The 23,142-nt window shown below is 40.7% G+C and overlaps 1 protein-coding gene across 1 annotated transcript in view; it reads right to left on the minus strand.

Annotated features, from left to right (window-relative positions):
- LOC124716826 (serine/threonine-protein kinase PAK mbt) overlaps positions 1-22,872 on the minus strand; it is a 127,029-nt gene extending 104,157 nt beyond the window's left edge. The window contains exon 1 of the mRNA XM_047243379.1: positions 22,234-22,872. Within this exon, the coding sequence (XP_047099335.1) occupies positions 22,234-22,452 (219 nt within the window). The 5' untranslated portion in view covers positions 22,453-22,872. The remainder of the gene's footprint in view (positions 1-22,233) is intronic.
- Positions 22,873-23,142: the final 270 nt, after the last annotated feature.

Genomic DNA, 23,142 nt, shown 5'->3' on the forward strand with positions numbered 1-23,142 from the left:
AGGTCATCAGCAAACAGAAATATTTTAGAGTTACCCGTAATACTAGAGGGCATATCATTTATATAAATAAGGAACAGGAGTGGCCCCAACACTGATCCCTGGGGCACCCACCCACTTGACAGTACCCCACTCAGACCTCACATCACAGCTTGTTATCAACACTGTGAATAATGACCTTTTGCTGCCTGTTGTTAAAGTAAGAGGTGAACCAATTGTGAGCTACTCCCCATATTCCATAATGGTCCAACTTCTGGAGCAATATTTTGTGATCAATACAATCAAATGCCTTAGTTAAATCAAAAAATATGTCAAGCATTTGAAACCTTTTGTTTAACCCATCCAGTACCTCACAGAGGAAAGATGTTAAACTGACTTCTAAAGCCGAACTGTACATCTGATAGCAAATCGTGTGATACAAAATGATCAATTATCCTTACATACACAGCATTTTCAATAACTTTTGCAAACACTGATGGCATAGAAATAGGTCTAAAATTATCTACATTGTCCCTCTCTCCCTTTTTATAAAGTGGCTTTACTACTGAGTACTTTAATCGCTCAGGAAACTGACCATTCCTAAAGGAAAAATTGGAAAAATTACAAATATGGCTAAATACAGGGCTAACATGTGCAGCACAATACTTTAATATTCTGCTAGACACTCCATCATAACCATGAGAGTCCTTGGTCTTCAGTGACTTAATTATGCACTCGATCTCCATCTTGTCTGTATTACAGACGAGTATTTCGGACATAAATATCGAAAAGGCATTTGTCAAGAAAGTTATGTGATTTCCTGTGGAAACTAAATTTTTATTTAATTCACCAGCAATGCTCAGAAAATGATTGTTACATACTGTACATATATCTGATTTATAAGTAACAGAAATATTTTTACTGCGAACTGACTTTACATCGTCGACCTTGTGCTGCTGACCATATGGTTTTAATTTTATCCTGTGAATTGGCTATTCTATTTGCATACCACATACTCTTTGCCTTCCTGTTAACATTTTTAAGAACCTTACAATACTGATTGTAATGGGCTACTGTAGGTTGATTGTGACTACTTCTAACATTTTGATATAATTCCCACTTTGTTCTACATGATATCCTTATCCCACTAGTCAGCCACCCGGGCTGCCCATTACTGCTAGTACCCCGTTTAGTATGTTCTAATGGAAGGCAACTCTCAAAGGGCATGAGAAATGCGTTAAGGAAAGAATTGTATTTATCATCGATGTTATCGGCACTATAAACATCCTGCCATTCTTGTTCCTTCACAAGGTTTAAAAAACTCTGTATTGCTGTTGGATTAACTTTCCTACATAGTCTGTAATTAAATATGACCTTGGTTTGAGTACAAAAGCCTCTTAGTTTAGATTAGATTAGATTTACTTTCATTCCAATTGATCCGTAGTGAGGAGGTCCTCCAGGATGTGGAACATGTCAGAAAAACAACAATACATGACAAATATTTACAACTAAAACAAATAAGCTAATGTACCATTCCACAGGTCCCAAGTGGAATGATCGTCATTTTTTAATGAACACTAAGAGTCATTTTACAAATACTATTGCACTGAATTTAAAATAAAAAAGTTTTTTATTTATTTATAAGGTAAGAAACATGTAATACAACTACTGTAATACTTATTTACAATGAACACATTACTGCACTGAAATGGTGCAGAAGTTAGATTATACTTACACACTTACACACACACAAGCACACACACACACACACACACACACACACACACACACACACACACACACACAATTTCCAGTGAACACATTACTGCACTGAAATTGTGCAGAAGTTATGTTGTACTTATATACAAATCAGTTGGTTTTCCTAAGAAATTCATCAATGGAGTAGAAGGAGTTGGCCACCAATAACTCCTTTAGGCTTCTCTTAAACTGAATTTCATTGGTTGTTAAGCTTTTTATGGCTGCTGGCAAGTTATTGAAAATGTGTGTTCCTGAATAATGCACACCTTTTTGTACAATACTAAGTGACTTTAAATCCTTGTGAAGATTATTCTTATTTCTAGTATTGATTCCATGAATTGAGCTGTTGGTTTGAAAAAGTGATATATTTTTAATGACAAATTTCATTAAGGAATAAATATATTGGGAAGCTGTAGTTAGTATCCCTAGTTCCCTAAACAGGCTTCTGCAGGATGTTCTTGAGTTCACACCACATATAATTCTTACTGCACGTTTTTGTGCCCGGAAAACTTTAGCTTGGCTTGATGAATTACCCCAGAAAATAATCCCATATGACATTATGGAATGAAAGTAAGCATAGTATGCCAGCTTTTTCATTTTTATATCCCCTATGTCTGACAAAATTCGCATTGCAAACAGAGATTTGTTAAGACGCTTCAGCAGTTCTGTGGTGTGCTCCTCCCAGTTGAATTTATTATCAAGCTGTAATCCCAAGAATTTAACACCGTCCACTTCTTCTATCTTCTTGTCATCATATGTTAGACATATACTCTTGGGACACCCCTTACAAGTTCTGAACTGCATGTAGTGTGTTTTTTCAAAGTTTAGTGACAAAGAATTGGCTAGGAACCAGTGATTAATGTCCACAAATATTTTATTGGCTGATCTTTCTAAGACTACACTTGATTTGCTATTTATTGCAATGTTTGTATCATCAGCAAACAAAACAAACTTGGCATCCGGTAATGTTACTGATGAAAGGTCATTGATATACACAAGAAAAAGTAAGGGCCCCAAAATGGAACCTTGTGGGACCCCGCATGTAATTAGTTCCCAGTTGGATGATGCCTGATAGCTTGATACATGTCTCTTTCCTAATAACACCCTTTGTTTCCTGCCAGAGATATAAGATTTGAACCATTTTGCAGCATTTCCTGTTACACTATAATATTCTAGTTTACTTAAAAGGATATTGTGATTTACACAGTCAAATGCCTTTGACAGATCACAAAATATACCAGTTGCCTGCAATTTTTTGTCTAATGAATTAAGTACATTTTCACTGTAAGTGTAGATAGCCTTCTCAATATCAGAACCTTTTAGAAATCCAAACTGTGACTTTGACAGTATGTTATTTGAGATAAGATGGTTATAAAGACGACTGTACATTACTTTTTCGAAAATTTTTGAGAATGCTGGCAACAGTGAAATTGGACGGAAATTTGATGCTATTTCTTTATCTCCCTTCTTAAACAGTGGCTTAACTTCAGCATATTTCAGCCATTCGGGAAATATTCCACTGATAAACGACTGGTTACACAGATAGCTTAATATGTTACTTAGCTCAGAATCACATTCTTTAATTAACTTTGTTGATATTTCATCATACCCACTAGATGTTTTTGATTTTAAAGATTTTATGATGGACATTATTTCTGTTGGGGTAGTGAGGGTCAAATTCATATTATGGAAGTTACTTGAAATGTCTGGTCTAAGGTAATCCATAGCAGCATCTACCAAACCTGACAACCCCATCTTTTCAGTAACAGTTATAAAATGTTTGTTAAAAAGTTCTGCAACACTATACACATCTGTCACCAATGCATCATTTACTCTTAATGCTATTTGTTCCTCTTCATGTCTGGTTCTACCGGTCTCCTCCTTCACTATATCCCATATTGTCTTTATTTTGTTATCTGATATGACTATCTTTTCCTTGTAATATATTTGCTTTGACATCCGTATTACAGTCTTTAATATTTTGCAGTATTTCTTATAATGTGCTATAGCATCAACATTGGAAATGTTTCGGATTGACAGATACAGTTTTCTTTTTGTTTTACAAGATACCCCTATTCCTCGAGTAATCCATGGCTTCTTTGTAGACTTTGCTCTAACCTTGGTAAGTTTTGGGGGAAAGCAGTGTTCAAATAAGGTAAGCACTTTATTAGCAAAAATGTTATATTTTTCATTCATGCCATGAGCACTGTAAACATCAGTCCAGTGAATGTCTCTGAGGAGTGTCCTAAAATAATCAATTTTTGGCTTACTGATTACCCTCTTGAGCTCAGATTTAACAGATTTTATATCCTGTTCAGTATTAACATTTAACAGAAGGAACTGCATGTCATGGTCTGAGAGGCCATTGACTATTGGTTTTGTAATATAATTTTGTTCATTTGACTTTTCTATAAAGATATTATCAATGGCTGTTTGTGAGCAAGTGGTTATCCTAGTGGGGAACTTTACTGTGGGAATTAAGTTGAATGATAGTGTTACTAACTCAAATAGGTTCTTATTGGGAGAGTCTTTAAGGAAATCTACATTGAAATCACCAGCAACCACTATTTCTTTGTTTTTGGTTGTTAAATGGGCCAGTACAGCTTCAAGGTGGTTTACAAACAGATTAAAGTTACCTGCAGGTGCTCGATATACACTTAATATTATGAAAGATTTTTTGTGAAAATCTAATTCTGTTGCACATGCTTCCATATGCTGTTCTAGGCAAAATTTATGAATGTCTATGTTCTTAAATTTATGACAGTTCCTGATGAATGTGGCAACTCCTCCTTTCTCCATTTCTGATCTACAAAAATGAGATGCTAACCTAAACCCTGTAACACTTAAAAGTTCTATACCAGTGGTCACATGATGTTCAGAGAGGCAGATTATGTCAGCTGGGTTTGAAGACTCTAATTCATCTATGCAGATAGTTAATTCATTAATTTTATTTCTCAGTCCTCGAATATTTTGATGCAATAAAGATAGCTGACATTTCACATTGACTGACTTAAAATTGGATGGAGTTAAAATATCTGCTGACAGTTGAAAATTCTTAACCAATGGCTGTTTATGTTGATGTAATAAGCTGGAATTATGTTTTTTGATTTCTTTCTCAAGCTGAAGGTTTGTCTCAGTTCTAACCTCTCTTAAAATTTGTTTTCTTTCTGTCCTCCCTACCCTAAAAAAGGGTCTTTTCTGAATCCTATAACCACTGGTATTTTACCACTCATGACAGTGCCTCCCCCCTTTAACTTCCTTGCTATTTCCCCAGCCAACTTACTCTTCCCCTTCCTGTTGAGGTGAAGGCCATGCCTAGTATAATCCCACCTACTGATAGAATCAACATGAACCACACCAATGTGTGACCCCGCACCCGACATGAGCAGCCGTTCCAGCTCCAAATTAACTCTCTTGACAGAAGAGTTCAAATGAGGTCGGTCATGGCGCCCAAGAACAGATACAAACTCAACACTGGTATGCCTCGATGCTGATGCAATCTTCGCCAGGTCACACTCTACGCTGTACCCAGGATCTCTGTCAATACTGTTACCTGCCCCACCCACTATAACCACGGTGTCTTCCTTAGTGAAATCTTTGCAAAGTGATCCTAAATCCTCTGTCACCTGCTCCAGACCAGCACTAGGTTTAAAAAAATTGGTGACCTGGTATTCTGATCCTAGTTCATCCTGCAAGAGTTGGCCAACACCTCTTCCATGGGAACTACCTAACAACAACACTTTCTTTCTCTTTACTGATTTCCCTACATTCTTACTTTTCAATTTGCTGCTGAAAGTTTGTTGTGCCCTGTCTACACCTGTAACTGCTTGAGGCTCACCAGCTTCTAACTGAAGCAACAGGTCAAATCTATTTTCCACATTCACCATAAAGCTGTCAGACAAAGTTCTAGGCCTGTTCCTCCTGTTGCCTGTTGCCACTTCCCACCTCTCTTTACCCTTCTCCCTCCTTAACCTGTCAAGATCTCCCCTGGCCTTGTCTAACTCAGCCTGAAGGGCAGCAATTTTCCCCTCCTGTTCCAGTATCTTCCTATCTCTACTACAAATCCTACAAAACCACTGATGAGTCTCATTTACTTCCCCTATTCCCACGCCACTACAGTCACCCACATGGAAAAAACTACAGCACCCATCACACCAAAGCCCCGACCTAACAATTCTACGGCAAGTCAAGCACTTTTCACTCATGATAAACGTAATAATTTATTAAGAATAAGTCAGTTAAATTACAGATAAACACGAAAATATGGTTACACAAATTTGGCCTATACGCAACTGTGTGTAAACAAAAACAAAAGTGCAAAGTTTCTGAAACAACAAGTTAAACTTTACGCTACTTTCCGGAAATGCTAGTTAAATAATGAAGAGGTACGCTAAGTTATATTGCTGGAGAGAGCAAGGAACAACTAAACGAAATTTGCTGCAGCAGAACGTAAACAGAAAATACGACTGTACGGTCTTTTCGCGTTTTCTGCTATATTACGTAAAGAGAAATGAAACCTTTAATGGTACACTTAAACGGCACACTAATACACTTATTTACCACGTAATCAGTACTAATCTATGTGTTTTATAATCTAAAATAACTTATCTTTACGAGAACACCAAACCTCGCGCTAGTCGCTTGGCTGCAGGGTTAAAATTTGTGCATCATGGTCTGAAAGGCCATTCACACTTTTACTAACAGAATGCCCATCTAGTAATGAAGACTGAATAAAAATATTGTCTATGGCTGTGCTACCGCTCCCCTGCACCCTAGTTGGAAAAAACACCGTACGAATCAGATCATATGAATTTAGGAAATCTACTAACATCCTTTTTCTTGCACCATCATATACAAAATTTACACTGAAGTCACCACATATAAATAGTTTCTGGTACTTCCCACAAAGTGAATTTTTGGTTATGTGGTAGCATTAGTGTTTACACTGTATGCATGTTCTTTTTCAGCATATGCCCTGCATACTTAGGTTTAAGATTTCCTTGCACAGTGTGCTCTCATTGCATTTGTGCCTTAAAAAACACAGGGTGTACACCTGTTTAAATATTGATGGTTGTTGAAAATGTGACCCGACTGCATACCCATAAGTTGTTTGAACAACTGTGATCCAATTTCAGCATGTTTCTGCGGCTCAACACAGCATTTGAATTGTAGATGGCTGCCTGTTCATGTATTTTGTTTAAGACTATGTCATATAGTTTTTGTGATTAGATGTTTACATATAAAAAAGAAAAATGAAGGTTAATTGTCCCATTGATGATGAGGTCATTAGAGAAGAAACTCAAGCTCAGTTTGGCTTTGTTTTGCTTTAGGGCGCAAAAAACAAGTGCAGTCATACACGCCCCAATCAAAACTATAGAACAGGAAGGCAGAGAGGATTTAAAAAACAACTATATGTCGGTCTCAGCTGACATAAGAGAAGACAGCTAAAAATAGGCACATGGAGAAAGGGCTAAAAATGACAACATACAAAAACGGAGGTCCAAAACTAAAACTTAAATGGCCTTCACCATACTGCTTTAGCGGATAAAAAGTAAAATGCGTTCGACAGCCTGCACGTCATTTGCTGAAACGGCCGATAACTCAGATGGCAAACCAAAGCAGGAACATATACAGTTCAAAAATGGGTATTCTGTCAGAAAGTAGCAGACAGTTAAAACTTGTACACAATGTGTACAAAGTGGTGAGACAGTGCCACTTATCAAATGAAAATGGCTAAAAAGGCAGTGACCAATATGCAGCCTAGTTAAAATGACCTCCTTCCAGTGGGAAGGCCAAGAAAAGATCATTCAAGCCACTGGAAGAGGCTTAATAAGCCAGAGCTCATTCCCGTGAAGGGCGGACCATAGGTGATGTCAAAGGGACATCACCTCCTGACAAACGGCAACACACAGATCATCGGAGGGAATATAGGAACTAGAGGGCTGAGGTGCTTGGCAGCAGCCTCATTTCCTGGCAGACTAACATGACCAGGAACCAACAGAAACATCACACTGGCTCCGCCAATAGTGAGCAAGTAACAGTTTTCCTGGACTCACTGCATTATGGGAGTCTGAGCAGAGGACACATTGAAAGGCCTGTGTCACCGGATGTACTCCGTATTCTGATACAGGTCAAAGAGCTTGGCTGTAAATACTGAGCAGTGTGCCGGAAGCTGATATCGAAAGACACATGTGCCAATGACGAAGGCACATCCAACCGCACAGTCAGTCCGACAGCCATCAGTGTATACAAAGACACTATAGCAAAGTTCCATGCGAAGGTCGTAAAACTGAAGGTAACTGAGCGAGGCTAGAGTAGTGTCCTTAGGAAGCAAATTAAGGCCAAGGTTAACACAGGCTGCTTCACGAAGCCACAGTGGAGAAGGGTTCACACTCACCGAGAAAGTTGCAGGTAGTGTGAAGTTCAGCCGCTGTAGCAAGTGCCGAAAGTGGACTCCAGGAGGTACAGAGAAGAGGAACATGCCCCATACTGGTGATCAAAGGAATAGGATGAGAGGCTATGCATGGCTGACAAACGGCATACATACCTGCTGAGGAGAAAGTCACGGTGGTAGAACACCGGTAGTCCAGCAGTTAAATATACAGACTCTCAACCGGGCTAGTGTAAAAGGCACCAGTGACCAATCGGATGCCACAATGGTGGATAATGTTGAGACGGCATAAGAGGGATGGATGTGCAGATGCATAAACAAAAGTACCCATAGTCAAGTTTCAGACAAGTGACCGGTACAAACAGAGGAGGGTGGTTATGGTCAAATGTGTGTGACATCTTATGGGACTTAACTGCTAAGGTCATCAGTCCCTAAGCTTACACACTATTTAACCTAAATTATCCTAAGGACAAATAAACACACCCATGCCCGAGGGAGGACTCGAACCTCTGCCGGGACCAGCCGCACAGTCCATGACTGCAGCGCCTTAGACTGCTCAGCTAATCCCGCGCGGCAAGGGTGGTTAGATCAACACCCCAGCAATTACCATTGAGGACACGTAAGACATTGAAGAATCATGTACAGATGTACAGTAGTCTGCCAGGTAAGACACATGGGAGGACCAAGAGAGTTTCCTATCGAGCATGAGCCCCAGGAATTTCATAGTTTCAACGAATGGAAGGGCAACACACCCAAGATGTATAGATGGTGGAAGAAACCATTTGCGCCACCAGAAATTCATACAGACAGTTTTGTAAATGGAAAAACAAAAGCCACTGTCAACGCTCCAAGACAAAAGACAATCAACACATCACTGAAGATGCCGCTGAGTGAGAAAGATCTGTGAAGAACTGCAATAGATGGCAAAATTATCAACAAAAATGGAGCCGGAGATGCCAGGTGGGAGACAGGCCATTATAGAGTTAATGGCAACAGCAAAGAGGATGATGCTCCTGACGGAACCCTGAGGCACACCGTTTCCCTGGACAATGGTGTCCAACAAGTCTGAACCCACACGCACCTTGAAAACTCTGTCTTTGAAAAATTCCTGAAGGCAACAGGGCAGGCAGCAATGAAAGCCCCACGTCTTAAGAGTATAGAGGATACCAGTACTGCAGCAAGTGCCTTAGGCCTTCTCCAAATCGAAAAACACGGACACAGTCTGAGATTCATGACACGGGTGGAAAAAGTAACAAGATGGTCAACTGCAGAATGCCGTGTTCGAAATCCACACTGTGCATTTGTCAGTAAATTGTGAAACTCGAGTCACCATACCAGCTGGGCATGAATCACACGTTCCATCACCTTGCAAATGCAGCTGGTAAGAGAGATGGGCAGAAGCTAGAAGGAAGGTTTTTGTCCTCATCGGACTTAGGTTTGGGAATGACGGTGGTTTCATGCCAGCATGCGGGAAATGTGCCCTCTGCCCAGATGCGGTTGTACGTGTTAAGCAGAAAGTGCTTGCTCGTACAGTAAATATTTCGGTGACCAGACATGTTGCCATTGGCAGATGCACTGATGAACTGAGCTCCTGAGGGTGGGAGGCCATCTTAAATCCCTTTCCCTTGCAAGGCGTTCTCTCTGCCGTCCACGCCCACGCGTCAGCGGCCGGTGAGACGCTGGTGTCGGCGTCGTTTGTGGCGTCAGTGTAACTGCTTTGTATGCCCTAGTCGCCCGTTCGTTTCCTTTGCTGAGCATCTTTTTAATTAGACTCAATGCTGGTTCCCATGCCCTGCTGAGGTCGTAGCTGCAATCTCGGTTGATGAGTCCGTCCCTGGTACAAGTTTCGATAGCCTCTCTAACGACACTGTCCCAGTATTTAGATGTCTGTGCCAGGACCCTGGTATGTCTGTAGTCCATTTCGAGATTTACGGACAAACAGTGGTCTGCGACCGCCGACTTGTCGGAGTACCTAAGTCGAGTGTGCCTCTGATGTTCTCTGCAATGATCTTCGATGGTACGCACTGTCTCTCCAACATAAGTCTTCCCACACTGACACGGAATCTGGTATATGCCAGCCTTCCGCAAACCAAGATTGTCTTTGACACTTCCCAATAATGCTCGTGTTTTATTTGGTGGACGAAAGTTCATACTCGGTGTTTCCTCAACATTCGTCCTATTTTCCCCAATAGTCAGCCAAGAGGGCACCTCTCTGACACGTCCTGGAAAAACCCCAAAGCGGATGATGCGCATTAAAGTCACCGAGTAACAAAAATGGGGGAGGTAGCTGCCCAATAAGCTGAAGGAAGTCTGCCCTGGTGACATCGAATGATGGAGGTACACAAATGGTACAGAGGGAAAAAGTCGGGTGGGGAAGGAAAAGGTAAACTGCAATAGCTTGAACATGGGTATTCAGGGAGATGGGTTGACTACGAATGACATCCCTTATGGGCAGCATGATGCCCCCACGAGATGGAATGCCGACCTCAGGGAGAAAATCAAAATGAACTGGTAAGAAATGCGAAAGCTCAAAGTGGTCGTGAGGGCGCAATTTCATTTCCTGAAGTCAAGAGTACAAGGGGACACAGTGACGCTAAAAGCAGCCAAAAATCCGCATTGTGGGACCAAAACCATGAACGTTCCATTGGAGAGTTGTACGGGTGTCACCTCAGTGGCCTCCGAATGAGAAGTCTGTGAAGAGTCACTACTACAGGGCACAGAAGCAGGAGGACCCTGCTCCGTCCACAGAAACATCGGCCTGCTTGTGCAGTCGGTCTGTGAAGTCCAATGCTGAAAAACGGTTGGTGGTGCGCACTGGTGACACAGAGGCCAGCCAGGCTAAGGTATCACGTGGCAACACCGACGAAGAGAATCTTCGAGTCAACAAAGGAGAAGACTTTGGTGGGCTTCTTTAAGACCTTCTTGTTACAGGAAGACTCGGGTGGTGTTTGGCTGGAGGGATGGAGGATGTCTTCACAGGAGTACTCCTTCTGTCCTTTCTGGCCTATCAGTTGTGTAGCTAGTGGCTTCGCCCCCTGACGCGAGAGTTTGATGGCTTGGTGTGGGGATGGTGATGCTATCTTGAGACTGGGTAATTTCACAACCTAAGAGCTGAATTGGAGGTCACGTTTCTGTGTGGCCATGTCCTTCACGGAGTGAGGGGTAACAAGAACAGAACTATAGGTGTGCACCCCTACCACAGGTTACACACTTGGATGGATGTCAACAAGACATTCTAGTGTGGTCGAAACGACGACACTGCTACCAGCGTATCCACTTCGGAATGTACAGCTGGACTGTATTAATTTCATAGCCCACTCTTATCTTGAACAGAAGCATCACTCTATCAAAGGTGGGAAAAAGAGTGCGGGTGGGCACTAAGGAGGAATCTATCTTTTTCATTACACAATGGATGGCCATGACAGCCTGATCAGAGAGGTAACACTGGATTTCAGCCTCGCTTAGACCGTCGAGCAGCCTAGCATAAATTACACCACGGGAAGAATTAAAAGTTCTACTGGCCTCGACACGAACAGGGTAGGCACTGAGCAGTTGTTGGTCTCGAGAATCGGAAGTAGTCTCCAAAAGCAAAGTGGCATTCCATGAATGAGAGCAGGATTTCACAGGACCGGCAATTGCATCAACACCTTTCCGAACAATAAACAGATTTACCGTGGGCAAGGATTGACCGTCTTCAGTATGTGAGACCGTGAGGAACCGTGGTGCAGTGGGAAGGATCTTCAAATTACGTTTACGTTTTGTAGAAATTGATTGCGAAGATGATTGACTCGTTGAGAGAAAATCCGCAGCGATTGCCAGCATCTCCGATGGCGTGCTCCTTCCAACTGGGAGCCCCCTGCACAAGGATGTGCACTGGCCTTAGGTGATTGTTCACACCTGTTACGTGTCAGACACATGGATCAGCCTTCAGGAGTGCTCAGGGGGAAGAAGAAAAAAAGAAGAATCCCAAATGTCGAAGCGGAGGAACAAGAGGAGAAGGGAAACAAAGAAAGGAAAAGGGAGCAAAAAACAATGGTGAGACTGTTCTTACGACAGCGACCAACAATGTAGAACATTCTCAATAACACCACAGACATGTTCCCCAAGGGAAGGGAGAAAGAATAGCAAGAGGACAGACACGCAGCACAGAAGGGAAAAAATGCTGCAAAGGCTGGGGTCCCGCGGTAGCCAAGCATGAACCCGCCAAAGAGTGACAAGTCCTCTGGGGAACTCAAGCTCGGGTTGGGGAGATATAAGGAAGGAAATTTACTGTACCCTAACAAACTCAGCTTGCCTTTTCCTCAGATGATTTACTGTGAACTACGGATGAGGACCCCCCCCCCATGAACCATGGACCTTGCCGTTGGTGGGGAGGCTTGCGTGCCTCAGCAATACAGATAGCCGTACCGTAGGTGCAACCACAACGAAGGGTATCTGTTGAGGGGCCAGACAAACGTGTGGCTCCTGAAGAGGGGCAGCAGCCTTTTCAGTAGTTGCAGGGGCAACAGTCGGAATGATTGACTGATCTGGCCTTGTAACACTAAACAAAACGGCCTTGCTGTGATGGTACTGCGAACGGCTGAAAGCCCGTAATTTTTCCCGAGGGCATGCAGCTTTACTGTATGGTTAAATGATGGCGGCGTCCTCTTGGGTAAAATATTCCAGAGGTACAATAGTCCCCTATTCGGATCTCTGGGTGGGGACTACTCAAGAGGACGTCATTATCAAGAGAAAAGAAACTGGCGTTCTACAGAGCGAAGTGTGGAATGTCAGATCCCTCAATTGGGCAGGTAGGTTAGAAAATTTAAAAAGAGAAATGCATAGGTTAAAGTTAGATATAGTGGGATTTAGTGAAGTTCAGTGGCAGGAGGAATAAGACTTTTTCTCAGGTGAATACAGGGTTACAAATACAAAATCAAATGGGGTAATGCAGTAGTAGGTTCAATAATGAATAAAAAAATACGAGTGCGGGTAAGCTACCACAAACAGCAGAGCGAACGCATTATTGTGACAAAGATAGACATGAAGCCCACGCCTACAACAGTAGTACAAGTTTATATGCCAACTAGCTCTGTAGATGACGACAAAATTGATGAAATGTATGATGAGATAAAAGAAATTATTCAGATAGTGAAGGGAGATGAAAATTTAATAGTCATGGGTGACTGAAATTCGATAGTGGGGAAAAGAAGAGAAGGAAATGTAGTACGTGACTATGGATTGTGGATAAGAAATGGAAGCGGAAGATGCCTGGTAGAATTTTGCACAGAGCATAACTTAATCATAGCTAACACTTGGTTCAAGAATCGTGAAAGAAGGTTGTATACATGGAAGAACCCTGAAGATACTGGAAGGTTTCAGATAGATTATATAATGGTAAGACTAGGATTTAGGAACCAGGTTTTAAATTGTAAGACATTTCCAGGGGCAGGTGTGGACTCTGACAACAATCTATTGGTTATGAACTGTAAATTAAAACTGAAGAAACTGCAAAAAGGTGGGAACTTAAGGAGATAAACTGACAAAATCAGAGGTTAAACGGAGTTTGAGGGAGAACATAAGGGAACAATTGACAGGAATGTGGGAAAGAAATACTATAGAAGAAGAATGGGTAGTTTTGAGGGATCAAGTAATGAAGGTAACAGAGGATGAAGTAGGTAACAGAAGAAATATTGAATTTAATTGATGAAAGGAGAAAATATAAAAATGTAGTAAATGAAGCAGGCAAAAAGGAATAGAAACGTCTCAAAAATGAGATCGACAGGAAGTGCAAAATGGCTAAGCAGGGATGACTAGAGGACAAATGTAAGGATGTAGAGGCGTATCTCACTAGGGGTAAGACAGATACTGCCTCCAGGAAAATTAAAGAGACCTTTGGAGAAAAGAGAATCACTTGTATGAATATCAAGAGCTCAGATGGAAACCCAGATCTAAGCAAAGAAGGGAAAGCAGAAAGGTGGAAAGAGTATATAGAGGGTCTATACAAGAGCGATGTACTTGAAGACAATATTATGGAAATGGAAGAGGATGTAGATGAAGATGAAATGAAAGATATGATACTGCGTGAAGAGTTTGACAGAGCAATGAAAGACCTAAGTCGAAACAAGGCCCTGGGAGTAGACAACATTCCATTAGAACTACTGACAGCCTTGAGAGAGCCAGCCCTGACAAAACTCTAACTTCTGGTGAGCAAGATGTATGAGACAGGTGAAATATCCTCAGACTTCAAGAAGAACATAATAATTCCAATCCCAAAGAAAGCAGATGTTGACAGATATGAAAATTACCGAACTTTCAGTTTAATACATTATGGCTGCAAAATACTAATGCAAATTCTTTACAGACGAATGGAAAAACTGGTAGAAGCTGACCTCGGGGAAGGTCAGTTTGTATTCCACAGAAATATTTGAACACGTGAGACAATACTGACCCTACGACTTATCTTAGAAGATAGATTAAGAAAAGGCAAACCTACATTTCTAGCATTTGTAGACTTAGAGAAAGCTTTTGACAGTGTTGACTGGAATACTCCCTTTCAAATTCTGAAGGTGGCATGGGTAAAATACAGGGAGAGAAAGGCTATTTACAATTTTTACAGAAACCAGTGGTTGGGAAGGCAGTGAGACGGGGTTGTAGCCTCTCCCTGATGTTATTCAATCTGCATATTGAGCAAGCAATAAAGGAAACAAGAGAAAAATTTGGAGTAAGTATTAAAATCCATGGAGAAGAAATTAAATCTTTGAGGTTCGCCGCCGACATTATAATTCTGTCAGAGACAGCAAAGGACTTGGAAGAGCAGTTGAACGGAATGGACAGTGTCTTGAAAGGATGATATAAGATGAACATCAACAAAAGCAAAACGAGGATAATGGAATGTAGTCAAATTAAATCGGGTGATGCTGAAGGGATTAGATTAGGAAATGAGACACTTAAAGTAGTAAAGGAGTTTTTCTATTTAGGGAGTAAAATAACTGATGATGGTCAAAGTAGAGAGGATATAAAATGTAGACTGGCAATGGCAAGGAAATTGTTTCTGAAGAAGAGAAATTTGTTAACATCGAGTATAGATTTAAGTGTCAGGAAGTCGTTTCTGAAAGTATTTGTATGGAGTATAGCCATGTATGGAAGTGAAACATGGACGATAACCAATTTGGACAAGAAGAGAATAGAAGCTTTCGAAATGTGGTGCTACAGAAGAAAGCTGAAGATAAGGTGGGTAGATCACATAACTAATGGGGAGGTATTGAATAGGATTGGGGAGAAGAGAAGTTTGTGGCACAGCTTGACTACAAGAAAGGATCGGTTGGTAGGACATGTTTTGAGGCATCAAGGGATCACAAATTTAGCATTGGAGGGCAGCGTGGAGGGTAAAAATCATAGAGGGAGACCAAGAGATGAATACACTAAGCAGATTCAGAAGGATGCAGGTTGCAGTAGGTACTGGGAGATGAACAAGCTTGCACAGGATAGAATAGCATGGAGAGCTGCATCAAACCAGCCTCAGGACTGAAGACCACAACAACAACAACAACAACAACAACGACAATGGATGAGGCAGATTCCATTTCTACATTTCCGAAAATCATTTGATACAGTACCCCATTGCGAACTACTAACAAAAGTATGAGCATATGGAATAGGTTCCTAGACATGTGAGTGTTACTTCCTACATAATAAGACCAAGCATGTTGTACTGAATGACGAGTGTTCATCAGAGACAAGGGTATCATCAGGACTGCCTCATGGAAGTTTGATAGTGATACTATTATTGATGATCTGGCAGAAAGGGTAGCAAGCAATCTGTGGCAGTTAGCTCAAAATGGCTCTGAGCACTATGGGACTCAACTGCTGAGGTCATTAGTCCCCTAGAACTTAGAACTAGTTAAACCTAACTAACCTAAGGACATCACAAACATCCATGCCCGAGGCAGGATTCGAACCTGCGTCCATAGCGGTCTGGTGGTTCCAGACTGCAGCGCCTTTAACCGCACGGCCACTTCGGCCGGCGGCAGTTAGCTGAAGATACTGTGGTGTACAGGAAGGTGTCATCAATGAGTGACTATAGGAGGATGTAAGATGAATTAGCAAAATTTATAGTTGATGAGATGAATGGCAGTTAGCTCTAAATGTAGAAAAGTCTAATTATATGCAGACGAGAAGGAAAAACAAACCCATAATGTTTGAACAAAACATTATCAGTGTACTGCTTGACACAATCGCACTGTTTAAATATCTGGACATAATGCTGCAAAATGTTATCAAATGGAACAAGCATGTAAGGAGTGTAGTAGGAAAGATGAATGGTTGACTTTAGGAAAATGGGGTTCATCTATAAAGGGGACCACATATAGGAGATTAGCGTGACCTATTCTTGAGTACTGGTTGAATTTTTGGGATCCGCAGCTGGTCGCATTAAAGGAGGACATCAAAGAAATTCGGAGGTGGGCTACTAGATTTGTTATCAGTAGGTCAAACAACAAAAAAATATTATGGGGATGCTTCCTGGAGGGAAGGTGACGTTCTTTTCAAGGGACACTATTTAGAGTGCTGGCATTTGAATCTGACTGCAGAACGACTCTACTCCCATTAACTTTCATTTCATGTAAGGCCCATGAAAGTAAGATACAAGAAATGAGAGCTTGTATGGAGGCATATAAACTGATTTTTCCCATAGTCTATCTGAGAACGGAACAGCAAGGGATTTGATAAGTAATGGTAAAGAATACCCTCCACCACGTACTGTGCGGTGGCTTGCGGAGTATGTATGTAGATGTAGAAAGGAACCATCCCAGCACTGACATTATGTGATTTAAGGAAATTAAACAAACCTTAAATATGGATGGCTGGGTGGGAATTTGAACTGCCATCCACCTTAATATGAGTCTAGTGTCTTACCAGTGTTCCAGCTCACTTTGTAGTTTTTACTACATCTGTTTAAGTGTTGCGGAGACAGCAAGTATATTGAAGATTGCTGAAATGTCATTCTGTTTTATCAGTGATGGTGCCACTGGCCCCTTGTTTTTAAATGAGGTTGCCATGAAAGACTGAACTGTAGTGTAGCCCAAATCATAGGTTAGCCTGTAAGCTACCGGCTTGGTTGTAATTTGTTGAAGCTAATGACAGCCAACTTTTAAATGTACATAATGCATTCCATAGTTTTATTCCTGATGAAAATCATAACAGTCACTGTAGTCTGATGTTTTTAAGTTTTTAGTATGTTTGAAAGTGCTGCTAACAAGAACATCCCCATCCCAAACCCACAATTACCATTGAGGCCCTGTTAGTTTTTCGGTTTTTGCTTTACTGATGGGTTTGGATTGTTAGTGGTGCCATCCTGTGATCATTTCTTGAGAATTTAATCTATGCCACATTGATGATATCATCAGTCTGTCGGTGTAGTACCACACTGTTTCCTAAACTCCTAAACTCCAGAGTGCATGAATTTTTTATAATAACATACATTCTCACAGCTATGTAATAAGTAATGTAATGACATACGAAACAAATGATGCAATTATGGATCTCAGTGTTTTCCCAGTTTTGATGTTTGTTGAGCATCAAAGTTATTATAAGTGTTGTCTATTTGTACATGTTGAGCAATTTCTTTTTTCTCCAAAAATAGTATGGATACTTGCATGCAGATGAAAGTTCAATGTGATTTCTATACCTCGGATTAAGATAAGTTCAATCTGTCGCCCTCTCCTCTCTTGGCTTCACCAACAAACAACAGAACTGTATATATATGCACCAAAAGGTGGCATGAAAGCATCCATTAACTTTACAGAACCAGTCAAAGCCAATGACTTGTTTCAAACATTCCTCTTGATAAGTATACTTTGCATAGGCACAAATCACTTGTAGAGCTGTAGGTACAACAGTTATTTATTCTGGATAGAACAAAGACTTGTGTATCAAACTACCCCACTAGACTCTAGTTTACTGTAAGGTATAATCACTAAAATATTACATATGATATTTGGCTTTTTAAGGTATTTAGTTGCAAAACTTTTTACTGGTAGTACAGTTTCCCATACAAGCTTACATAGTCATGTTGTGGCCTCATTTACACATTATGTGCAGATTTAAACAACTGATAAAAAATTACAAGAAGTTACACTGTAATTTGCTTACACTTTACTTCAGACAGTTTCTGCTAACAAGCAGTGTACAAAGTGTTTATTTAATATATGACTGTTGAACTCAAAATTTAATGCAGCACACAACACACATATAGAATGATAGGAATAAAAGTAACAAGTCAGCAAACTGTTGACATGCCGAGTCCTTCATGCACACATATAAAAGAATGAGAATGTTACTTTTGGATGAATCCTTCTTCATACCTATAGATTACACATACGCTACCTGCTTGAAAATATCTGGACACACCTATATACGTGAAACTGTTCACTACAAGTCACAAGATGACGACACTCCAGTGTACAAGGAGGCTTGTTAGTAGACAAGTGGTAACAGCAGAATGGGTCATTCAGGAGAACTTAGTCATTTCGGAAGTGAACTAGTCATTGGATGTCACCTGAGTAACAAATACATCAGGGACGTTTCCACCCTTCTAAAGCTGCCCATTCGTCTATTGGCGATGTGACTGAAGTGGAAAGTGGAGGAACAACCACAGCTGAACCAAGACCAAGCAAACCTCACGTACTGATGAACAGGGACCACCAAGCATTGCAGATGATGGTTCTAAAAAAATACAATGAAATAATGGAAAAAAATCACTTGTGAGCTTCAAAATGCTACCAGCCAGCTGAAAAACACAGTGACTGTGTGTAAGGAGTTAAAAAGGAATGAGGTACAATGGCCGTGTAGCTCCTCATAAGCCACACATTTTTCTAAGCAATTACAAACAACTCTGTGGTTGGGGCATCCACAGCTGCGCTAATACATTTTGTAGCAAGAGCTGCACAAACAGTCATCTTAATAAAACTGGTTCAAAATGCAGCTGTTTGCAGAGTTCTTGCTAAAAAAAATAAATAAATAAATAATAAAAAAAAAATAATAATCTGAGCAATGCTTTAAGTGGTGTAAAGAGTGATGCCACCAGACAGCCAGACGACTTGAAATAAGTGTTTTGGAATGGTAAATCATGCTATATGCTGTGGCAATTCAATGGAAGGGTTTGAGTTTGTTGAACGCATGAAGATCATTACCTTTGGCGCTATAGTATGGCGGCATATTTTGCAATTAGGACGTGATTGCCTTATTTCGCTTAAGGAAATGCTAAATGTGGAACTGTACAAACAAATTTTACAATATGAGATTTTCACTTTGCAGCAGAGTGTGTGCTGATATGAAACTTCCTGGCAGATTAAAACTGTGTGCCGGACCGAGACTCGAACTCGGGACCTTTACCTTTTGCGGGCAAGTGCTCTACCAACTGTGCTACCCAAGCACGACTCACGCCCGGTACTCACAGCTTTACTTCTGCCAGTACCTTGTCTCCTACCTTCCAAACTTTACAGAAGCTCTCCTGCGAACCTTGCAAGGTAGGAGACGAGGTACTGGCAGAAGTAAAGCTTTGAGGATGGGGCGTGAGTCGTGTTTGGGTAGCTCAGTTGGTAGAGCACTTGCCTGAACAAGGCAAAGGTCCCGAGTTCCGAGTCTCAGTCCGGCACACAGTTTTAATCTGCCAGGAAGTTTCACATTTTACAGTATTGTGTACTGTATACAGTGGAGGAACAGCTCAGAGATGATGATTGATGGCATCAGCATAACGATGCACCCTGTCATAAAACAGCATCTGTAAGGCAATGGTTTATGGGCAATAACATTCCAGAAACACACTGGTCTGCCCCGGGTCCTGATCTGAACCCAATACAAAACTGAACTTTGAGACCAGTTGGAACGTCTATTTCACTCCAGACCCCAGCATCCAACATCACTACCTTCTACAGTTTTGGCTCTTGAGGAAGAATGGATTGCCATTTCTCTGTGGACGTTAGATACTTCACTGAAAATGTCCCCAGAAGAGTTGAATCTGTCATAAAGGTGAAGTGTGGACACACCCCATATTAATGTCCACCAATAGTTGTCGAGATACTTTTGATCACATAGTGTACATATCCAAGTGTTAGATCTGGTTTCATTTCATTCTTTCTAGAAATGGAGATTCATGGACAGATGTAGGAGTAACTTCAGGTGTGCAATAGGGAAGAGCTTTCGGACCCTTGCTGTTGACAATGGTATGGCAGATAATATTATTAATAACTTCATAACTTATGCAACTAATGAACTTATCTATAATGAAGTAGGCATACTGCCTATAAAAGTTACACGCACACACACATTCCGATACATTGTGGTACAGTTTCAAAGCTATGCAAAGACTGGCAACTCACTTTCAATATTCAGATCTGTAAAATATACACAAAAACATAAATAAACAAACAATTCTACAAATACACTATCTGTGAGTCACAGCTGGACTCAGTGAACTCATACAAATACACACAGGTACCATTTTGTTGGAACATGAAAAATGATCACATAAGCTCAAGTGTATGTTAAGCAGGTGGCAGTTCATTGGTATGATAATGGAAAATGCGCTTGCAATACACTACGGCAAAAAAGAGTGTTTAAAAGTGTGGAATGAATATCAGATAGGACTACCAAGGGATACTGAATGTAGGACAATACAAAAAAAAGTGTAAACAAGTGATCACACATTTATCTGACCAAAAGGAGAGCATCACAGAAATGCTGATAAACGTGAACTGGCAGACACTTAAAGATAGATGTCAACTATTCCACAGAAGTCTACTTATGAAGTTTTGAGAACCAACATTAAGTGAAGAATCTAAGAATATACTACAATCCTTTATGTAGAGGTAGAGATATGTAAGTAGATATTCCGAAGACAACATTAGACTAATTACAGAATTCATGAAGGAGTTAAGCAGTCATTCTTTGTGTGTCCTATATATAAAGGGTGAAGAGAAGAACCCTAATACATGGTACAATGGGAAATACTCTCCGTCATGCACTTCACAGTGGTTTACAGTGTATGGATGTAGATGTAAATAAAATACATGACACACAATCTGGAAGCAATCAACATAAACAGTTAATTCTTTGGTATGCCCCTAAGGCCTAAAAATAGTACAAGTGACAAAATTGTTGGGAATGCTTGTTGGGCAACACAAGCTTTAACAACAAAGTATCAAAACTTTCAGAAAAATGTAAACAAGCCTGTTCTGGTCCGAAAATTATTTCAAAAGTATACGTCACAAAAGTTGCCATAATGGAACACAAATGGGCCCTACATTGTCTATTGACTGCTCATGTGGCTTATGACATGGTATTTGGAGTAAAAGTAATGGTTGTTGAAAATACTTTTTGTGTATGTGTGTGTGTGTGTGTGTGGGGGGGGGGGGGGGGTGAAAGGGGGGAGGAGGTCAAGCAGAAACTGGAGTTATTTAAATGATGATTACACTCTTCCTACAGACACAATGAAACCTACAATTCTCAAATTTATGCATACTTATTGTACCTTCCCTACTGATATGCAAGTGCTTCTTCATAATCTTGGGTAGTACACACTACGATGTAAACAACTGTAGGGTTTCCAATGCAATCAGTACAAGTAATCCACAGCCAAAGACATTGAAAACAGAGATTTACATCATCAATATCTTACACAAACGTCATGAAGTTGGAAAAGAATGAGAAATTTTGAGCTACAGATCGCTCTATGACTACAACCAAGGTTACAGCAGGAGGAAAGGTGGCAGTACACCTACATCTACCATACTCTATTGTGGACATAAGTTTCATATAAGCAGCATGTATGTACTATTCATTTTCTGGTTTGCCTCTTAGAGGCAAACATGAAATACAGCAATATGCTGAAGCAAAATAGGCAAAAATAAAGGGCTGAAGTTTTACACAGACCAAACCTCTTATTTTCTGCAATAACATCATACTTTCTACTTTCCTTCGTCACTGCAACTGAGAAATCACGACTAATATATCCACACAGAAACGATGGTGTGCAAAACAGCTATTCCTGAGTACCACAGAAAACATTACAATTTTTAAAAATGCAAAGGCATCCACTTCATTTTTGCAAAACAATAGATTTTACTTACTTTTAAGTCCAAAATCTCAGTTGGTGTTATTTCAGAAGGGTCGACCAGAGGTAGTGGTCTGTTTGTACTCTTCAGGATTTGATTGTTTCCAACGATGCTCGCCCACTGTAGTGGAAGCCCCACATACCGCCCCTCCCTCTTGTCGAATCCCGTGTGCACACGGTGTTCAAAGTTTGTGGGAGAGGAAATCTGCGGTTTCTTTTTCTTCTTAGCAAACATTCTTCAATCACTACTCGGAAAAGCTTTCTCACAACGTACCACTGTTGATTCAAAAGAGTGTATCAGGAAATGCCTATTGCCTGTCGATGAATTTTTGGAATTTCACAGCACCATGTCACATTCATTTCAAAAGTTTACGCGAACAAATATTGTAACCCCCACTGATTGAAACGGGGGTTGTACCTTGGTGCACTGGGCGTCAAAGGGCATTCACTCTAGCTCTCAAATCGCTGTTAAGACCGACACTTTGCTTGGAAATGACAGTTTACTACTTCGCCACCACAGACAAGTCTAATTTAATAAGTACTCGCCTTTATGGAACTCACTATTCAACAATAACTTGCCTCGTCTGCACACATCCAAATTTGCAAGTTTATGTTAATACTTCACAAACGAGACAGTATACATTCACACCATACAACATTCAAACACCATGTTGAGTATTTAACACGCGCAGAGCCTCTAGCGGCCAGTTAGGTCGTCGATGGAATGCGGGTGACGTCACAAATAGGCGTAGTCGCGCAGGCCGGGGGATTAAAAACGGAACGCGTGATCTTCATAAACTTGTGCCACACAACAATGTTGATTTTAGTCCTGAAATATTATTTTACTGAAAACAACAACTCCCCTAATCATTACGTTACATTATTTGTATCACTTTTTTTTTAATTTCACGGGTAATATAGTGTT

Source organism: Schistocerca piceifrons, chromosome 9, assembly GCF_021461385.2.
Source record: "Schistocerca piceifrons isolate TAMUIC-IGC-003096 chromosome 9, iqSchPice1.1, whole genome shotgun sequence".
In the NCBI taxonomy this organism is placed as follows: domain Eukaryota; kingdom Metazoa; phylum Arthropoda; class Insecta; order Orthoptera; family Acrididae; genus Schistocerca; species Schistocerca piceifrons.